The sequence below is a fragment of the Barbus barbus genome (assembly GCF_936440315.1).
Source record: "Barbus barbus genome assembly, chromosome: 47".
Taxonomy (NCBI): Eukaryota; Metazoa; Chordata; class Actinopteri; order Cypriniformes; family Cyprinidae; genus Barbus; species Barbus barbus.
Window position 1 is genome coordinate 10,570,016 of NC_136725.1, and position 20,301 is coordinate 10,590,316.

General features: G+C 35.8%; 4 protein-coding genes across 5 annotated transcripts; all 4 read right to left on the minus strand.

The window, feature by feature from the left end:
• Positions 1-2,536: 2,536 nt before the first annotated feature.
• On the minus strand, positions 2,537-4,934 carry LOC306865690 (leucine repeat adapter protein 25-like). The gene is made up of 2 exons (XM_079410438.1): positions 4,164-4,934; positions 2,537-3,345 (listed from the first exon to the last, which is right to left on the minus strand). Exons 1-2 carry the CDS (start codon positions 4,416-4,418, stop codon positions 3,076-3,078), a joined length of 525 nt encoding a protein of 174 aa, XP_079266564.1. The 5' UTR covers positions 4,419-4,934; the 3' UTR covers positions 2,537-3,075.
• A 419-nt stretch (positions 4,935-5,353) lies between these two features.
• LOC306866227 (protein ZNRD2-like) lies at positions 5,354-8,132 on the minus strand. Of its 2 annotated transcripts, none has more exons than XM_079411330.1 (4): positions 8,043-8,132; positions 7,549-7,700; positions 6,485-6,569; positions 5,354-6,402 (listed from the first exon to the last, which is right to left on the minus strand). In XM_079411330.1, the coding sequence occupies exons 1-4, from the start codon at positions 8,056-8,058 to the stop codon at positions 5,951-5,953; spliced, it is 705 nt and encodes a 234-aa protein (XP_079267456.1). In that variant the 5' UTR covers positions 8,059-8,132; the 3' UTR covers positions 5,354-5,950. The 2 variants fall into 2 exon arrangements, with proteins under 2 accessions (XP_079267456.1, XP_079267457.1); XM_079411331.1 differs by having other exon boundaries at positions 5,397-6,402; positions 7,902-8,098.
• Positions 8,133-8,854: 722 nt separating this feature from the next.
• LOC306865840 (solute carrier family 35 member F4-like) lies at positions 8,855-13,151 on the minus strand (the record flags this gene model as incomplete). Its single annotated transcript, XM_079410669.1, has 7 exons — positions 8,855-9,102; positions 10,177-10,266; positions 10,483-10,675; positions 10,961-11,086; positions 11,165-11,381; positions 12,656-12,968; positions 13,079-13,151. The coding sequence occupies 7 exons, from the start codon at positions 13,149-13,151 to the stop codon at positions 8,855-8,857; spliced, it is 1,260 nt and encodes a 419-aa protein (XP_079266795.1).
• Positions 13,152-14,700: 1,549 nt separating this feature from the next.
• On the minus strand, positions 14,701-19,953 carry LOC306865405 (arrestin-C-like). The gene is made up of 16 exons (XM_079409984.1): positions 19,884-19,953; positions 18,993-19,018; positions 17,917-17,947; positions 17,730-17,790; positions 17,588-17,632; positions 17,234-17,427; positions 17,004-17,063; positions 16,841-16,917; positions 16,606-16,741; positions 16,437-16,521; positions 16,018-16,090; positions 15,783-15,920; positions 15,616-15,699; positions 15,463-15,486; positions 15,326-15,375; positions 14,701-15,215 (listed from the first exon to the last, which is right to left on the minus strand). The coding sequence occupies exons 2-16, from the start codon at positions 19,001-19,003 to the stop codon at positions 15,211-15,213; spliced, it is 1,074 nt and encodes a 357-aa protein (XP_079266110.1). The 5' UTR covers positions 19,004-19,018; positions 19,884-19,953; the 3' UTR covers positions 14,701-15,210.
• Between the last annotated feature and the right edge of the window lie 348 nt (positions 19,954-20,301).

Here is a 20,301-nt window from a genome sequence, read left to right on the forward strand (position 1 = left end):
CCACTTGTGTGGGTTGGGGGGGGGGGGGGGGGGGGGGGGTACAAACGTTTAGCTCAGCTGATGACCTAGAATCCAAATCAGTGACCCCCTTAGTCATATTTCTGTGTGACACTAACCTCTTCCTGTCTGGTGTTGCCACTCACTTCTAACCCCATTTTAATTATATATTTATAAAAACATTATATAACAAATATTAAATATAAAATATTTTTAGAAGTAGAAAAACCCTTTGATGTTATTTATTTACTTACAGGGCATTTCAGAAAAGCTGAGCACAGGTGTTTATTGATGTGTGGAACTAACTAGCAGTGGTTTGTTTCGAGATGTGTTGAACGCAGTTTGTAGACTAATTTCAGGTGCGCAAATATAAGCTAGCTCATGTAAAACTTACAAACAGACTTAACTCAACTGGGAAACAGTGATTTGTGGTTATGACTATGAGTTTCCAAATCAGGCCCCTCCCTTCACTGGACATCACAAGCTGAGTTTGTATCCGGGTAAGACATGAGCTCACTCGTAATATATGCTTACTCACTAGGTGGATCAAGAAATGCCTCATCCTTATAAAAAAATACCACCGTATGTTACACAAGGCATAAAAACAAGAGCCTCATTTATTACTGAAAAACATGATGATAAAATACTGCTCAACTACAACCACATACACTATAGGCCTGCTGTTCAAAAGTTTGGAATTTGAAAGAAATGAAAAGTTTTATTCAGCAAGAACACATTAAATTGATAAAAAGTGTGAGTAAAGACATTTATAATGCTACTGAAGTTTCTGAAAAATACTCAACGCTCTATTCATCAAAGATTGCTGAAAAAATCTATCACAGTTTACAAAAATAGTCAGCAGCACAAATGATTTCAACAACAATAACAAATGTTTCTTGAGCACCAAATCAGCATATTAGAATGATTTCTGAAGGATCATGTGATGCTGAAGAGTGGAGTGATGATGCTGAAAATTCAGCTTTGCTCTCTTTTTAAATAGAGTAAAATAAAAAAGTTATTTAAAATTGGAATAATATTTTACAATATTACTGTTTAAACTGTATTTTTAATCAAATTAATGCAGCCTTGGTGAGCATAAGAGACTTCTTTCTGAAAAAAATAAATAAATCTTACTTTTGAATCCAAAACAGGCTAAACGTTATCCAAACCCTGAAAAAAAAATAACTTTAGAAAGATAGGAATGGCTTTTAAAAATGTTTACTTAAAAACAGAATATAAAAAGTCTAATTTCTGCCAGAATATTTATCAAAGGGCACAAAATGCATATTTTGTATTATATATATGTGATTGAAAAGATACATGACCTTTAGTTTGAGTTTACTTTTAATAGACATACCGCGTATCCAACAATATCTTGTACATCTGTGCTGTATTTATAGAGGCATGGGAGAGCTTTCAAGAGGAATTCCACATCCTTCACCACTTAATCACTCCGTCATACCAAATATGTGCACTTTATCACAGTGTAAGAAAGATGGTCTCACTGAAGAAACAGTATACAATGTGGAAAGTACAATGGGAGTGTTTCAATAAGTCAAGAGCAAGGTTCTGTCACATGGTGCTTGTGGCATAATGACAAATGCTCAGCGCTGAACAACTGCACAGAGCTTTGTCTACCTGCATAGACTCAAACAGAAGACCATTTAGTCAAGAGCACCAGAAGGAAACGTTTAATAACCGTCTGCTTTTCTTTGGAGGACACAATCTGACAGCAGCTGCATGGAGATCCTGACCTCACCGAATGGCAGAGTTTAGACATTGTGGTTCATCCACCTGCTCAACTTCAATAATAAATGTCAGATTTTCAACCAAGTTTATACAGTATATGGCATAGAGTTAAACAATTAGTAAATTGATACATACATACAGACTTGATAGAATAATTATTAGTATATTAAACTGAATTAAACTTTAAATGGCTGTAGTTCATGTTAAAATGTCCATATACTGTTGCTATATATTAATTGCTCTAGACTTATAGACTTCATCAAACCCAAAGCACAGTGTAATGACAGGCCATGCAGTCACTGTTACTGTAATTATAGTAGTGAAGGGAAGAGTTTTTAGTAATGCCTGGCCTGTGTCTGAGCTTGTTCCTCCCCCCTCTCCCAAATTCAAAAGAAGTTCAGTATTGCCTAATAAGTACAAGTTAGCTAGAACCATTTGTTTATACTTGTGGAGTAATGAGAGAGTGACTCAGAAATATCTGAACAAGCCCCAGTCCAAACATACAAATTTAGAATAATTGTTTTAATCAGATGGCATGCATCTGGTATGACTCAAAGATAAACATTAAAGGAGAAGACTCTAGCAATCTTCTTTTGCGCTAAACTGTACTTAGACAATGATGAGGCAGATGTTTCCCAAAACAGTTATTTTGTTTACTTCTATACTCCAGGCGTCATGACTCAAAAAACATCCGTTTAGAAACTTTAGAAAGGAAGTGAGTGCCACCTAATGGCTGATTTGATCATATCTGCACTGGGCAGCTGTTTTGAACATATTGAGCAATTATTTTGAGACAGCAAAATTTGAATTGTTTTATTTATTTTGTACAGAAAAGCACATTCTGCATTGTGTTTAACTTACTAATGAAAGACAGATGTGGAAAAAATAATACTGTATAATAAAATAAGCAGTATCGCAAATGCTGGTATGTGATAGAGAAAATAGAGTGAGAAGTGATAATATACAAATCTACATAATATAATGACAGTCACCACAAAAGAGAATAGTATGTTTGGCATGTCTTTTTTTTTATGTATACACCCTTTACCATATGTAGAAAAACATCTGTTTCTGGCTTCAACATCCTCTTCCTGTCAATCCTCATCCGGTCTTATGACTTCACAGGCAGTGAAAAGCCAGTTTTTCTTAGTTCCCTTGAAACAACCTTAGAATCACCATTGTAATAATATCCCACAAAAATAAAGGCCTTGTTTCATTTTGATGCTTACGGAATCCTTCAAACAATGGGGTCATGTTTGTCACGGCTTATAGTGATGAGGATCATGGGAGATCAGATCCATTCTGTAGCTGAGAGAGCACATGCTTCAGTTAAATGGGGATGTGGAAGGAGTCTTTGATCCACTGGTCTCGAGAGTTCTGAGTGGGCTGAGGAAGGGACAACAGTGTCTCCCCACTCTCTCTTTCATGTTCATCTTCATCTTCCTCCTCTTCATCTTCAGAATAACCATTTTCGGTGTTGAAGGAGCTCTCGCACAGAGAGGAAGAGATGTCCTGGAAAGCTCCTTTGTATTCCTGTATGGACTCATATAGAGACCACAACTGGCACAGCAGGGACATGTCTAACTGTCGAAGTCCAACCTGCGAAAGACACAAGAACATAAGCTATATGGATTTAATAATCACCATTAAAGTACAAAAATGTATATTGAAAAAAAAACTGAGTTTGCATAATAGAAATTAAACATTTTGTAGGGAAAGCGATACACTCTGTTTATTTTTTTAAACTGAATGTTTTATTTTTATTTATTTATTTTTAAATAAAACTGTCAATGTATTGTTAGTGAATATATAAATCAAATTGTTTTAATGTATTAACGTATTCAAAATGCAGTTAAAATGCAATCCAAACCAAAATGACTGTACAGAAATGTTTTCATACAAAAGATTATTTAACATGCTTTGATTTTAATTTTTAAGAAATTTTAATAAAAAAAATTTCTTGAGCTCAAGTCAAAACGCCTATGGTGTAACGGACCAAAAACAAAAGGCTGAAATTCTTGATTTCTTTTTAAATTATTATTTTCTATTATTACTATTTGTACTATTATTATGTCTTTTTTTAAGTAGATTTTTCTTGTTTAAATACATTATATATATATATATATATATATATATCAAGGTCAGTGTCATTACGTCTTTTTTTTTATCATGTTTTATTTAGGTCAAACTAAAAACTTGACATTCATAAACAATAGGCTATTTACTTTGAAATGTTTTTTTTTCAAAAATGTACGCAAATACAAAGCAGACCTTGGCACATATTTTAAATTTACTTTTTTTTTTTTTTTTTATAATTTCTGACTTGTAGTTGTCATTGATCCATACACAGCTGCCCATTTTGCACATATTGAGCTTGGACCAGAGTGGCACTGAGTCAGGCGTGGTCTCGGACTCACCATCTCTTTGCGCAGCACGGCCAGCGCTGCGTCAAGGCTCGCTGGTTTACTGCGGCCAAGACAGTCGCTCACTCTGGACTTGCTGATGTCCGCCTGGATGCGCGTCCTCTTGCTGTAGACCTTCTCAATGTCCCTCCAGGATCCTCCGCTCGAGTTCAGGATACCGCTCAGTCCTTTAGGTAACGGAGGCAAGCCTTCAATAGAACAGACGCTTCCAGCCGGACAATCCGCTGGACCGGACTGAAACCCGTTCATTTCCGATTCCACTGTTTTCGCTTTTAAAATTAAAACCTGGTTTTAATCTTTCCTATGCCCGGTGTTGTTATTTTGTTCATTTATTTTTTACCACCATGAAAAATATCAAACTGAGATTAAATAGACTGTCTTTCTAATGTCACGAAAGGTGAGCGCGCACGAATGACCTTAAACTGCAACCAACTCTCACGTCCAAAAACTAATGTCCAGAGAAGTGATACTCTGTGCGCGATTCTCCATATATAATCGCTGGTTTACACTGACTGTAACTAGTAGCTCATTTACAAGGTAACATAAAATAATTAAACTCTTTGACAATCTGTTCTTTCAGGTGTTTGATTTTACGCTCTTCCTTATTTGCATTTCGTCGTAAAACAGCGGATAAATCTAATGCTGCAGATAAAACCAAATTCCTACCCTTAGATATAAGCAAAACTGGACAGGAGATCAAGGAGCCCAGCTTTGTTTTCGTTTAACGTTTTCTTTTGTCTTGTACAGCTAAACCTCGCCCACTGCATCTCTCCGCCCCGAGAGACGTTCTGCCGCAGCGAGGCGCTGTTTCTCATTCACTGCAACAGAAACTGATCGTCGTCTTCCTTTTTAGTTTCTTGAGTCTCAAGGACTTATCGGTTGCTTCATCTGAGCCTCAAAGAAAAAAAAAGTATAATCAAAACCAGTGGTTCCCAAAACCTGTCCTGGAGGACGCCCTGCCCTGCACATTTTGTATGTCTCCATAATCAGACACACTGTAAAGGAAACGTGCATCCACAAAAGGCGCTGCCGTGGAACTCAAAGGTTTTTCAATGCAAAAAAGGCTCTCTGTGATAGGAGAACACATTTGTGCATTTAAAAATGTGATCCATGGGAACTGGAATGCGAGGAAAAAGCATTCCATTTGCAAAAACGAAGGAAAACTGAAATGGAATACAAAAATCCTAGACGTTAGCCAGTGTAATAAAAAATGCAAAGTCTAGAAATACTTTCAAGTTGAACTTTTAAACTTAGCATCTAGTGTGAGATGCAGCAAAAGGCACATATGCAATAATCGCTGGAAAAGCAATAGGAAAGCAGTTCAGTGGAATGCAAAAAGCATTCTGTGTGAATGGCCCCTAACAGTACCAAACTTACAATGCTGTTATTTGTTACCAAAACACTAACAGCACCACAATGGAGCTGTTGCAGCTTCGAAACACTTCACTCTGCCACTGTAATTGATCTAACATCGTCACAACACTTAAGTTGGTGCTTTCATACAAGTTGGATTTTCAACCAATTATGAGTTCATGAAGCAACAGAAAAAGAGTTAAAACTTGTAACTCGACCACAAACAAATCAAGGAAAAAGAAACCAGTCTTTGCAGCTCAAGCAATGTATTTCAACACACAACACAATCACATACTCAGCTGCATTAGAACAAACAAACACAAACGAAACACTCTGTTGAGTATGTTACTATATATATATGTATTAGTGCTGTTTATATTTCCTTGTGTGTGTGTGAGTGCTGTTACAGCTCCGCCTGTGCTTCAGTCTTATGAGAGCTGCAGTTCTTTCAAGCTGCGCAGGGATTCGGCGCAGCCTCGGATCAGATTGCAGAGCTGGATGCTGGCCTCCACGGACACCGAGTGCTGGAGCTCCTGTGTGGCCCATCTGAGTTTATGTAGCACTGCCTCCTCTGCGCTTGACAAGGCTGGGTGGTGGTGGAGGGTGTTGCTCACAGACCCTAAAGGAGGTGCAGTCTGGAGAGCAGGGGTGGCTGGTGGCAGGAAGTTGGTGCTGGCAGTGGGGACAGAAATAGGGGTGGACTGTATGGCAGGAGGAGGACCTCTCAGTCCAGACGCGGCCCCCTCGCAGTGCTCTGGCCGGGGCTGGCCCGTGATGGAGAGAGGGGGTTCGCTGGATGAGGCTCCGTTAGATTCAGGGAGAGGCTGAGCCGCAAACTGACGCTCTCGTACCTGTGACAAGGCTGCCTGGGCATTTAAAGCTGAAAGTGAAATTTAACAAGTCAACAGAGATACACAAGACTGCATATTCATAAATAATTCACACACTGCATTTAAACATACCTGGGTTGTCCTTGTCAATATCGGAGTCCAGCTCTTGACAAGCAACACAGTAATTTTTCTTCTGCTTATCTTGCAGCAGAATTGTCTACAAATATATAGGACATTCCTTAACTCATACACGCTTCAATCAATAATAAATATTAATGACTAATTACTATAATTCCAGTGGGGTCCATTAACTGGAAATCCTTTTTTGTTGCTTTTTCCATTAGAAGTTACAATATCTGCACAATTTTAATGAAAAGATGACCTTTTCTAATTATTAAAAAAATAAAAATAAAATGTTTATCTCCAGGTTTAAATCCCAGATTTTTGGGGGGGATATTTTTCTTCATATTTTTGGGGGGGAATTGGTATAAGCAGATACTTAAATGTGTCCATAAACATTTTTTCCATTAGAAATGACAACATCTGCATACTTTTATTGAAAATATGACCTGTCATTTTTTAAATTATTTGAAAATAAAAATTCCCAGAATCCCAGAATTTTTGGCAGGATCGGTTTTCTCTTAACCCCATTTTTTTTTGTATTTCATACTTTGTAATACAATACTGTGATGTTTTTGTAGCTGTTGAATTTATAGTATACATTGTCACATAAAATTAAAAAATGACTAAATAAATGCGTGTATATACATACATGAATATATAAAAACTTATATTTTATTTTTTCTATTTAATATATTTTGAAACATGCTTTATATCTGTGAAGTAATGCTTAGCATTATTACTCCAATCATCAGTGTCACATGATCATTTAGAATATGCCAATTTGGTGCTCAGAATAATTAATATCTTATTATCAATATGGAAAACACATTGTGCTGCTTAATATTTATGTGGAAACTGTGACTTTTTCAGGATTCTTTGATGAATAGACAAAAGGCACTGTAAGGATCCATCTATCTATCATTATTGGCAGTAATTTACAATCTACAGATATCTTACTGTACATTTAGTTATTACAATTTACTGAAAGGCTCTTGCAGGGAAGTCTTTGACTAATTAAACACTCATTTTATGAAGTCACAGATGAATGAATGTAACACGTGTTTCTCTCTCACCCCACACAGCCCACAGCAGTCCCCCAGCATCTTGTAGCCCTTCAGCAGATAGTCTCCCATCAGCTTGCTGATCTTGTCCTGTCGCTCCCGGCGAGCCTGAATCACCTTCATCTCCGCCTCGGAGGGAGGCTCCCATTCAAAGTCCTCATCATCTAGATTCATCAGAGCACAGATTCCTCATGTGTCTCGCTTATTGATGTACACAGATAACATCTATGTATATGGTGCTTCAGACAGTTATACGACTTTAGGGTGTCACCAATAGTCAGTAAAGCTAAATACACTGCGAAGAGTTAGATATTATGAATGAAATAAAGCCACACAGGCGGTCAGACAGACACTGAAGCGCTAACCTGCTAGCCTGAAGATGGTATTTTAGCGCGGCTGCAAGTGCACTACTTTAACACGACGGAAGTAAATGAAGTAAATTAAGATGAATGAAAGATAAATATAAGGAACTCAGGAGCAGAATAAGTAATGTATTCACATTTTACCTGCGTTTAGGGCCATGCTTTCCTCCGCCTCACAACACAGATTACGCTTCCTGCTCGAAACTTCAGCGGTGAAATGGACAAAGTGCTGTGAAATCTGGCTGGCGCCGTCTAGCGAGCTGAATGTAGGACCTGCAGTTTTGCTTGCACTTTTATTGAAAATGACATTATATATAATGTATATATATAATATGACATAATGTATTTATTATAAGTTACTTTATAAATGTATATTTACTTTATCTTTCAGCTTGTTGCCAAGACAACATTTTCATTTAGTTTAACTTGATGTAATAAAATAACTCAAATAAAAATGAATGAAAGTATAAGTACATGTAATGACATTTTCAAAAACTAATATAGGCTAACTGTAAAAAAACAAAACAAAAAGACAGCAATTTTAACTAAATTTAAAATGACAATGGAAAATATAAAAATAAAAACTAATTTAAAATATGTTACTAAAATAACACTGATATGACCATCTTTGACATTTTTGTAAAAAAAAAGTTTAGGATATTTACACATTAAATAATATATATAATAAATATAATATATACAATTTAATTTAATTGTTACATATATTTCTGTTACATAGGCACTGAATGTAAATAAATGTTATTTTTGTTAAAAATTAAAATTTTTTGCCTTTCGTTTTATCTTTAATATAATCTTTCTTATCATTGTTGAATCTGATGGTTCAGTAATTAAGACACAAAGCAGAACTACAGTATGAGTAATTACATTTACTGTACACACAAGATTTGATCATATTATCACACCAACACTCGAATCAAAATCTGCTCATAATTGGCTCAATTGAGTGTCATTACAGCTGGTTTGGGTTTTGTTCTTGCAATCCCAGCAGTGTCCATTACAGTCTCCTCTCCAACTATACTGTCCTCTCGCCAGTTTCCACGCCACAGTGTGCTGAGCCAGCGCAAAGTGCTGTCGTCCCAGTTTTCTGGAAGCTGCAGCATGAGATACCCAGCTGAGATGATGCCGGCTGCCGCTGCTCGCACATGGCTCATTTGCAGAGTTTCAGTTACAAATGCATCTGCAGCTTATGAGTGAGAAAAAAGAGAGCAATAGACTTGACAATTCTCAAGGTGCAAAAATGAAACACTACACATCCTCATTAATCACATTTACACATCAAGGCCTACAGAGTGCTGCAGGGATGACATATGTTTGTAGGCCAAACCCAGAAATCAGTTAGCATTTTAACACTTCCTGACGTTAGTGGGTTTCTTGAATGAGTTTTTTTTCATGTTTCATTCTACAACATAAAATACATAAGCAAAAGCCGCTTATGATTTTTCAAGTAAAGTCAGTTAAGTCACCTTTATTTCAGCAACATAGCAGAATCAATTATGGAAAGTCAACCGTAGAGACAGTTCAGATTCTCATGTAAAGCAGCTCTAAAGCAAATCAATAGTGTCAATATTTAGCTCAAGTCAGTTCAGATAGGGCCACATGATTAATTGTATGTATTTCTGCTTAATCATCTGTGATATTTGCCCGCTGGCTATTTTTCTATTTATATTGGCATTTTTTGTTATCTTGCATTGGTAGCAAGCCTCCATATGTGTTCATGTTTGTGGTTGCCAGATTTTGAGAATTGAATCCCCCAAACAGAGCTTTTTATTATCTTGAAAAAGGTGGTTACTATTTACAGGCTGTGGCTAAATGGGACTACACAGGTTGTCAAGGACATTAAATGTCATCACACCAAAAAAGAAGCCTCATTTATGCACTAGTCCACTTTTATAGCATACAGTGTTTATATTTGGGCTCTTGCAAACTATTCTAATGCAAACTTTCAGGGAAAATGTTTTTAAATAAACACTGAAAGAGTTGTTAATGTCATGCCTACATTATTTAGCTCTTTACTTTTGCTGATTGTATTTAGGTTTCAAAATTCATAAAAGTTGTGTTTATGTGTGATGTTTATCACGATGAATTAAACTTGTAAGAATCATAAGCGTTTTTGGTCACAGAGCTTTTCTGCAATAATTCAAAAGTAAAAATCCTATTGGGTTTTTGTCCTATAAAAACACATCAATGCAGCTCTCTTTTTCACATGTCTGTGAGGCTTCAGGTTTATTTGACAGCTTATTTATAATCAAATACATACCTGCACTCGCTGGGATGGTCAAGAGAATTCCCAGTGATATTAAACGGGGGTATGTGAATATTCCTCCCAGATTTACCAGCACATTGAAAACTTAGGAGAAAACAGAACCGGGAAATTAAATAAAAGGCACCTCATATAAAAGCAAATAAAAATCTGACCTCTATTTTTTTTCCACTGAATGTTTATAATATTAAAAATAATTTAAATATTGTTTACCATCGAACATAAGACGTAAGTCATTTTTAACATTAACTGTTTGTAATCATTATTTCATAATTCATAGTGGAAAACAAAAGCATAAATTACCAAGCAGTAGAGAGGCCATGACACAGAGTTTATCCCAGGGGATGTGCTGAGAGGGAGGCCAGTATTCCACGTGTGTGAAATAAAGCAATACACACACCCAGGAGTGGAGGACAAAACTACACAGACCCACACAAGACAGCAACACACTGGCAGCACCTGGCTGGACATTTCCTGCACGCTTTCTGAACAGCACCTGAGACAAGAAACATCAACTACTACCACACAACTGCAGACAATTACATATCATTATATTTATTACATACAAATACATATTACGTATCAGCTGTTTACAATCATTCTGGAGGTTTGCAGTGGATTAGTAGACATAAATTTCAAGCAAAGACAATTAATAACATATTGGTTAAACGGTTATTGGTTAAACTGAATGAATCAGTGTACAATACTGAATGAATCTTTTTAGTGAACTGATTCAAAAGTGTCACTGGGATGAATTCAAATATTCAGCACTATTGCTGACCTTGAATAAAGCTGAAGCTGAAGCTGATCCAACTCCCAGTGCCACTCCTGTGATTGAGTCACTATGGAAACCATCCCCATAGGCCAACATAACAATGCCAGTTATGGACAAGATTGCAGCTACTATCTAAATACAGAATAGACAAATACGATAAATAAAATAAAATCACACTTACAACACTATATATCCTATTTGATGACTCACCCTGACACCCATGAAGCGGTCCTTGAGTCCAATCCATGAAAGGAGGAAAATAAAAGCCTGGCTGCAGCAGAGGACGGCACTTACGTCCACTTTGGAGATGCGGCAAAGCGCCAACAAGTACAAATAACCAGATAAAATCCATAGCACAGAGAATGGAGCGGCTCTTTTCAGAACAATCCTTACAGTCAACTCTTCACCCAGGAACTGGCTGCACTTTCTGCAAGTCCGAAGAGGATCAAAATATATACAGCATGGCACATCCAAATGCCGTTAAGCTTCAAACAAATTTCTATCACATATTTTTTTTTAAAGTAATGAAATAGGGTAGACTGGCCTGGGGCAAGTTGTCACAAGACCTTTATCTTAGCAAGTAGTTTTTGAGTAAAAAGTCCAATAACACAGATGTGTATTTTCTCTATGACAGGGTTTGGAAAACCTAATTCAAAAACCTCTTAAATCAGAGCCAAAGTGTCAAATATGTTTTAAAAGAATGAATTTCTGATGTTTTAAAATGGAGGCTATTAAGTAAAATATTAATTTGTCAAAATAATGTCTCTTTATCGGGGCATGTTGTCATAAAAGGGTAAATGTGTCTTAAACTTTATCCTTGACTGTTCAATGTACATGAATCTAAAACACGTACAGTAAATGTAATATAAGTATATACATACTTATCTGTTTCTATTATTTGCATTATTGATATGAAATTAGCAATATGCTATCAGAAACAGATCAATGAAAAAACAGTTAATTTCTGACACATTAAACTTTTGGGGCAACATATTTGTATATACATAGGGTTGTGAAACAGGATGTGACAACTTGCCCTTTTCACCCTATGAGTTAATTTAAGGAATTATTTTGTTCCATGTGAATGTTCTGCAACAGAAAGCAATATCCGCAGATCTTTAACTGGTAAAGATGAATGCATGTAGTTTTAGTTGGCTACCTTATAAATAGAAAACTCTAAACCCCATGTGAAAAAATACAGCTTAGTCAGGACTCTGTGAATGCACACTATAATTTATAATAAAGCTGCAGTCTACTTCAACTGATATTAAGGTGTCAGTGATGACTTTGCACTTATAATGGGCTGCTGGCCAGGCATTGATTCATTAATGAAAAGTTGTCAGTTGTTTATCTGTACTAGAAGCTGAGAGGATTAGAGACTGAAAGCAGCTTGCACTAAACAGCTTAAATTAAAATAAGATTTATATACATTAATGATTATTTAGATTTAACTTGCTTTAATTGCTTCTGCACTCTAGCAAATTAATATTGCATGAAAGATGTACAGCAGGGAGTTTGGACTGCAAAACATGCATCCTAACATGAGCAAGTCATATGTACCCTTAAAAATAAAAGTAAAAAATATATATGTAATGGATGCAATGTATATTAAAGATTCTTCATGGAACTATCCAATAAAGAACCGTTGTTTTAATGAGTGTATATAAAACAACATTCATTTAAAAAAAAAATTCTTCTAACCTGAACTCAGTGTTTGGCAATTGCTTCTGTTTCTCCGTGAGAAGATGACATAGATAGTAGAGTGGGAAAAAGAGAATGTTCCAGATACTACAAAACCAAATGATGAAGAACGGAGCGGGATGTCTTATCAGAGTCTCCTTAGCACTATTAGTACCCCAGGCCCAGGAAACAGCCACACAAGCCCCTAAAATAAGCCCACATGTCACCCTCCATACAGTTCGGAATGGACATCGAGTGCAGCAGCGTTTAGACGGTCTTTCTGCAGCAGATTCATCCTGAACTAAAGTCTGCTCCTGAGGATCCTTCTCACTAGCTAAGAACAAAGACAAGACATTTAATGAATTACAAATGCCACTAAAATAACAGATTTCCATACCAAAAAGAAAGCACCAATACACTATATAAAGAGCTAAAAAACATTACCTGGTTTGGACAGGTGAAGTGTGACAGGTTGGGGTCCAGAGGACGGAGAGATCTTGGCTGAGAGTTTGTTCATTGCTCGCTGTGCTCTCTTAAACAACCCTAACCCTCGGGTCAGGGGTTTGAGCCCCTCTCTATGAGCTCGGACTCTCATACCAGCAATATGCTTTAAGTAAACACACACATGTTAAGTGCAGATTACTACAGCTCTACCTGTGATTAAAAATCTCAGGTTTAACAGCTTAAAGTCTCACTTGCTAAATGATGCTAAATCACAGTTAGTGCTGATGTTGGTTGCTCTCATGTTGTGGATATAAATGAAAAAAAAAAATGTTTGGAAAGTTTAAAAATCGCTACTTCATTGGAATGGTACAGAACTTGGAGACTTTTATGGCAGTCGCTATGTGATATTTTTTGTGTGTACAATCTATAAATCAGCCACAATGCAGAAAAACGTGCACAGCAATGAAGCGGTGACAGAATTTAGCCTGTAAACACTGCTCAGTAACTAAGGAATGCACAGCACTGAATATAGGCTATACAGGCATCACCATGGTATTACAAGTGACTTTCTTGATTTTTTTTTCCCACAAGGTGGAACAAATCTGCCTCAATTTAATGGATTTTAATACTTTTGCTCAATTTGTTTTTACTTACATACTGCATTAATTGAACAATTATATAAAATAATTTTTTTAAATAGTTTTTGGTTACATGTTATACCATAAATAGTCCATCATTTAGATATGAATATTAATTAGTAACATGAAATACACTCAAAATGCAAAATATTAAATAAAAAATATTGTTGAAATGAAATAGTATATTTATTTCACAAAATTAAAATTATTACATGATTATGGTCTCCGGTCAGTTTAGACTGTGAACAACACAAATGTGACTCCCAAATGAACAATAGGGTTAAATCAAAATGTAAGTAAAATGAGGTTTGCATTGATTGTTTAGCATAATAATATACATTTATTAATACTGAACTTAACAAATGATAACCTGAAAATGTCTAAAGTAATTGTTTTTTTTTTCAAACAATAATATTTATGCCAACAAACAGTCAAATAGGCAGAAATAGCTCTTTAAGGTAACAATTGCACTTTTTACAGTTTGTAAATATGATGGAATGAATAGCTCAACCCATAATTAAATTAATTAGCTGAGATATTTTGTAATCCAGATTTGGCAGATCATCAACACTGGAGCATCAAACATTCTGATGAGATGGTTATAATTAGAATTTAATTAAAGCAAGAGTTAATCTCAATCTTCAGTCTCTAAACTAGTAACTAGACGCCCAAACCTAATTTATTCTAGCTAGAATGTTATTTTTCTGTTTGAAAAAGTGTCAAGTCATTAAGAGAAGATAAAGATTTCTGTCATTGCATACAATTTATACACAATTATTGTCCAGAAAAAAAGCTTGTTTAACTTACAATGATCTTTTGTGACAACATGTGCCAGTAGCTGAGTTCTGACCAACAAATAGTGTGTCTGAAAATCACTGAACAACAGCAAATTGTTGAAATTGCGTCAGTCAGTTTATAATTTCTCGAAAGTTTAAACTCTGTTCATATTTTCTGATATATAGAAATCAATAAAAACAAATGACTATGACCGTTTTATAGGTATTTTATTTGGTTTAATTCCACACATGACAAAACAAAATCACATGAGCTGCTGTGATTCAAATGTTGCTGGTTTAAATAACTCTAGACTCTACACAAGACACAAGCAGACATAATGAGGTGATCAAACTCCATACATTGAAATGCATCGCTCAGACACACTTTGTATTCTATGGGTTCATTTATAGTTAAGATGACGACCATTAGGGAGCACTTTCACAAAGAAGAGTAATGTTATTCCTGGACTGAGAACCTCAAGGCAACCATTCACCCCAAATTGGATTTATGCTTTGAAGTGTCGTTTTATCACCACCAGTATGACCTAACGGCTTTGCTCTAAGTGATAGTGATGTGTTTTCTGTGTTGTGAGGTACTCCTGACATTGTGTTTGCTTATTAGGGAGCCATGTGGCTTTGCTTCTTCTGTCTTGCAGTGAAAGTGCTGAGGGAATGTACTCGAGGATAACATCTGTCATGTGGAATCTGATGCGGGCATTCAGTCTGTTATAATCAGGGAGGGAAACACAAAGAAAGGGAGTGAGATTATTTATGGTGAACAATGTTTGGACATCGTTTAAAACTTGCCATGGGCAATGGCTAAGTTTGTATACCTTTGGGTTTCGGGTGCATCAGGGTCAGAGGCAGCTCTACTGTCACATCACTGCATGGAGAAAAACAAAAGGTTAGATAAATGGGCGTTCCTGATTTCTCATAATGCTATTTCAGCAGCATTTCATTTTTCATTTACCTTGCTGTCAAGCCTCCCAGCAGACTGAAAAAAAATAGAGAAATAAATATATAAATAAAAACAGTAATAATAATAAATGTATAATTGTCGTTTATTTATAAACAGTCAGTTTAGCACAAACTGGACAAATATGTCAAAGAAAGAAAACCTTACCCTCCTCCTGATACCATGAGGTTAACCTTAATCTTGTAGGACACAAGGATTCCCAGCATCTCCTTGTCCACACCTCCCCTTATTCTGAAGAAAATAGGAAAAAACAATGAAGTGAATGTATTGTAAAAACTTGATTATGAGCACGTTTACTTCATTTTTGCACTCACATAGTGGTTGAGGCCAAATTGGTGTCTTCATCTTTAAGCCTGCCATCCAGCGCCAGGCCAAGTTTCTCCTTGTTGCTCGCCAGCAGAGGAGTGATTGCGAGGGTTTTTTCAAAATTTGCATTTCCTTCTACAGTTTCCCTGCAGAGAGCATTTGAATCATATAGACGATTTAGAGAACTTAAGACTAATCAGTGAAGAGATCTTCACTGTGGCTGTCGGAAAAAAAAAGACTCACCCAAACTCTTCACACAGCACATTCTTGGTGTATTTGTCGGCTGAATAGAGAACGACGTCTGTGGTTTGGTCAACTATGAGAATAATGGATGCAAAATCAGTTATATTTATTGTGTAATACTAATTTCTGATTGGTCACTGACCGCATTCTGTGGCTATTTTTTTTTTTTAAATAAATTATAATGACTACTAAAATATATAATTAACTGTTATCCCTGGCACCCGATTTCCTAGATCTGCTCATTTTATTTTTCTTGTACCACTCCATGGTCTCATTCTTTTTGCATATTAAACAATAATTAACTTATTTGGAAGTAGTCAAGTAATTAGTTGGATAATAAACAGTCAAACACTTAACGATAAGCTACATTATTTGTTATATACAACTTGTGATTTATTTGAAATTTCTTTTAATCTCACCTGTAACCTTGATTTTTTTCACAACTTTATTGGTCTCATTCTTGATCTTAATAGAGACTGGGATGGGATCGCCGTGGTAGTAGATCTGTTATCAGAACAAAAAAAGACACATGAGTTTCTTGTTGATTTGGTAAATATCAAAGCCTGAAGTGCATCAGAGGTTACATACTTCCTTGTCCAGAGAGGCTTCCAGGTAAACTGGCTTATCGGACATCATAAAGCTCTTGCAGAGCTCAGCTTTCTGTCCAGATCCTGTGTTATCAGGAGCAAACTGGATTTTACGAATGACAAGACGGCAGGTGTCCCTGTGGAGGGAGAGGACAGAAAAAAATTATTAGTAAAGTTCAGTGAATTATCAGTGTTTTAACATTGATTGAATGTACAAAATAACCAATAACACTTACTTCTTGTCGATCTTCTCATCGGGGTCATCAGCTGATTGGGCCAAGTAGGCCTTGACCTCAAAGTCAACACCACAAGCCTGCAAGAACAGAGCCATGAGCAAGTCCATTCAGCGCATTTCTATTTGAAGATAATATATATCATTCATTCCTATTTTCATCTCACCTTTCCTTTGTCATCTGCGGCTGGTTGAAGTGTAACAGAGCAGGGAAGGTTGGTAGGAATCTGAAAGACAGATCATTTTAATTTAAGTTCTTTCAATTCTATGTAAATTATTTGGTAATAAATAATAAATAAATAGATAAATGAATAGTATAATAAAAAGTAACAAATAATAAAAAAGTGGCAAAAGAACAAAAGAAAATATATATTTAAATATCTGGCAGATGCCTTACATTAAAAGTGAAGGGATGACCCTGCTCTCCAGCTTTCTTCAGGAGAGTGTCGTGCATCTCTGTCAGGGTGGGTTTGTGGCCTGCATCAGGATATAGCTGTATGTGCTGAATCCAGATGTCTTTTCTAAAGGAAAGCCCGATCACGTCCAGGTCATCGCGACCATAGCGGAAAGCGCAGGCCAGCTGAATCCAAACTGCATGAAGCAAGAAACTGGTCAAACATTGTTTTTTACATTAATCCATTCATTTTTCTTCTATTATCCTAAAGTCATTCTGACCTCTCATTTTGACCAAACTATTATTTACTATTAAATATTGTTCTATTGTATTGAGGCAGATTGATACTGACAATACCTTTTCTGTCTCCGAGGTCTGCAGGATCGATTTTCAGTACACCCTCTGTTAAATAATAAGAAACAATTCCAATTTAGTTATTGGAATATTACAATATTACCAGTTTTCTGTGTTTCAATAATAAACGAAGACAGTTTCTCACCAACAGCATCAACTGAGTCAATGTGGTCAACATAGTCTCTCTTCCCCAAGTAGAGAGTGAGCTGAAACACAAACAGTGCATTACATATATGTATTGACAAAATGTAATATGAATATATTATACATATAATGTAATATGAAAATTCAAGATGCATCTGTGGCAATTCGTCAGCTGAGTTCAGTCATACCTGGCCATTTCCACTGGTCTTTTTGAAAACTCTTTTTGAACATGCAAAAAAAGAAAGAAACAGTAAGAAATATGGTTTGTGGTGTAGTAAACACTGATATAATAAGATAAAGAGTTTAGTTAGTAAAAGGGTGGGATGCAAAGAGACGTGAGATGGGGTCACCTGTCCTATTAGCCTATACCTCAGGTATTAACCTCTTCAGCCACCTCTACCTAAGCACTGTATTTGCGTTTGCAGGTTTGACCTTCTCGTCCTGAGCATTTATCAAGCTGTTAAAGCTTAGTATTTTAAGACACTTCAAAGCCAAGTCCCGGACTACTACCCTTTGCTAATCCAGGAGGCAGCTTGTGTTTACTCCAAAGGAGATGCCTGGTAATTGATTGCGACTGCCAGCTTATGACACGTTCTTGTTGGACTCCAGTGAATGTTCCCAACTGATAAGATCTATTCTATTCTATTCTATTCTATTCTATTCTATTCTATTCTAAACAAGAACATCCTCACTGACACATGTAAGGGTTTTTCAATATGTGCTGCTTCTACTGTTGAATTTTCCTCTGGGGATTAATAAACGTACCAGATATCCTATCCTATCCTATCCTATCCTATCCTATCCTATCCTATCCTATCCTATCCTATCCTACTTAGATATGCTATATTAAGTGGTTCATTAATTTCTGATCTCTCAAATCATTCAAAACATTAACAATGTTTGCAGTTTGCACTTTGGATTGACCCTTTCTCATTGCCTACTGTAACGTGAATTTTTCAGAAAACAAAAATTAAGTAAGTGACAAAAAAGCATTGAATACAAAATTAAAAATATAATTTTAAAATCTAAAAAATTAGAAGGACTGAGAACTAAGAACTTGATAAATATTATGGTGAAAAATATTGTAGTTCACCAGAGGGTCGCTGCTGCCTAGACCTTACTTTCTATAAAGGTATAATAAATTGTTTTGGTCATTGAAAAGTACAACAAGTGAAATGACTAGAAAAAACTATTTGGTGGCTGTTTTCTGTATGAGAACAATGTCAATTTTCAAAGGTGAGAGCAAAAAGGAAACAAAACTTACTTGTCTACCATCGTAGAAGGATTTTCCTGAAATAAATGAAAAAGAGAATATTATGAACAGTGATAAAAACAACAGGCCTGTTGTCAAGGTGACAAGACTGTGAGTGCGTGAACTGAAAGCATACAAAATTCTGTTATTTGATATTAAATAAATTCAACTGAAATTAAATATATAACAAATTATATAGCTAGTTGCCAAGGCAATATTTCTCATTTTCATTTAGAGTAACTTGCTGTACTAAAATAACTAAAACTAGAATAAAAATAAAAACTATATGGACATATTTGTAAAAAATAACTACAATTAAAAAGATAATAGCACCTCAGTGATACTAAAATAACATTGTGTGCATCTATCCCTACTCTTTATTGTCTCTACATCACTATGTGTGTATAAGAAGCCATGATGTGTTTGTATGTGTGTGAATGTAGAGATAATCTCTGAGAATGAGATTACAGTCCAACTTTATTTCTCTCTCAACCAAATTTAAGATAAAGCTGTATGGCATTGCTCATCTAGTGAACTTTGCTGTAAACCTCTCTAAATATGCAAAGTTAACTAGGCTTTGAGGTTATTTTTGCATGCAAATCACATGGATGGAATATATTATGACTAGAACTAACATGAGGAGAAATCAGAAAGGTTGTGTGTGCAATTTACATTTCAAAAAAGTGAAGAACTGATCAAAATGAAGTAAAAAACAGACATTAAGAGGTTGTCAATTACTAAGTGCATCTTAAACACAGGCTTTTATAAATGCATTAAAAAGGAAAAGAACCATGTGGAAACCTGTCAAAAGGTTTAAAAATTTCCCCCCTCCCCATTTGTTTTGTTTCTCAAAAACCAACTGAACCAGTGCTGTTCTATAATGTAAAGTCACTGAGCTCTTACCTTTTCACTGGTAGGGCGATAGGGTGATCTGCTCCCTCTGGTAATCCACAGCCTGTCTGTTGAAGTCAGAGAGTGCAGATGACAGTCAGATGCACAGGGTTTTATACTCAGACCTCTGCTCTGTTGTAGAAGCTGCTGTCTTTCTGTCAATCCAATTAAACACTTAACCTGCCATTCAGGGCTACAACATGTTTATAAATAAAAATGGGGAATTAAACCAAAGAACTACAGGGAAATGGTTTAGTATAAAATGTATGACGTTTTTATTCTTGGAAATGAAAACATGTAAAGGAAAATTATGACAGAGTAATGTCTTGGGACAAGATTATTTATCTCAGTATAGTCTGATTTACAATTGAATCAAAAATCAAAATTATTAGTCATACCCCTAATTACAGTAAAACAATAAGCTCATTTC

What these genes read in the sequence shown, in the direction of transcription:
- LOC306865690 (XM_079410438.1), bottom strand. Translation starts at nt 4,418, where the DNA reads ATGAACGGGTTTCAGTCCGGTCCAGCGGATTGTCCGGCTGGAAGCGTC. An exon ending in CCGTGCTGCGCAAAGAGATG is followed by an intron (nt 3,346 to 4,163) that starts GTGAGTCCGAGA and finishes TGTCTTTCGCAG; the next exon opens with GTTGGACTTCGACAGTTAGA.
- LOC306866227 (XM_079411330.1), bottom strand. An exon ending in ACTGCTGTGGGCTGTGTGGG is followed by an intron (nt 6,570 to 7,548) that starts GTGAGAGAGAAA and finishes ATATATTTGTAG; the next exon opens with ACAATTCTGCTGCAAGATAA. An exon ending in TATTGACAAGGACAACCCAG is followed by an intron (nt 6,403 to 6,484) that starts GTATGTTTAAAT and finishes TTTCACTTTCAG; the next exon opens with CTTTAAATGCCCAGGCAGCC.
- LOC306865405 (XM_079409984.1), bottom strand. An exon ending in TGACTCAGTTGATGCTGTTG is followed by an intron (nt 17,633 to 17,729) that starts GTGAGAAACTGT and finishes ATTATTTAACAG; the next exon opens with AGGGTGTACTGAAAATCGAT. An exon ending in GAAAAAAATCAAGGTTACAG is followed by an intron (nt 16,091 to 16,436) that starts GTGAGATTAAAA and finishes TTATTCTCATAG; the next exon opens with TTGACCAAACCACAGACGTC.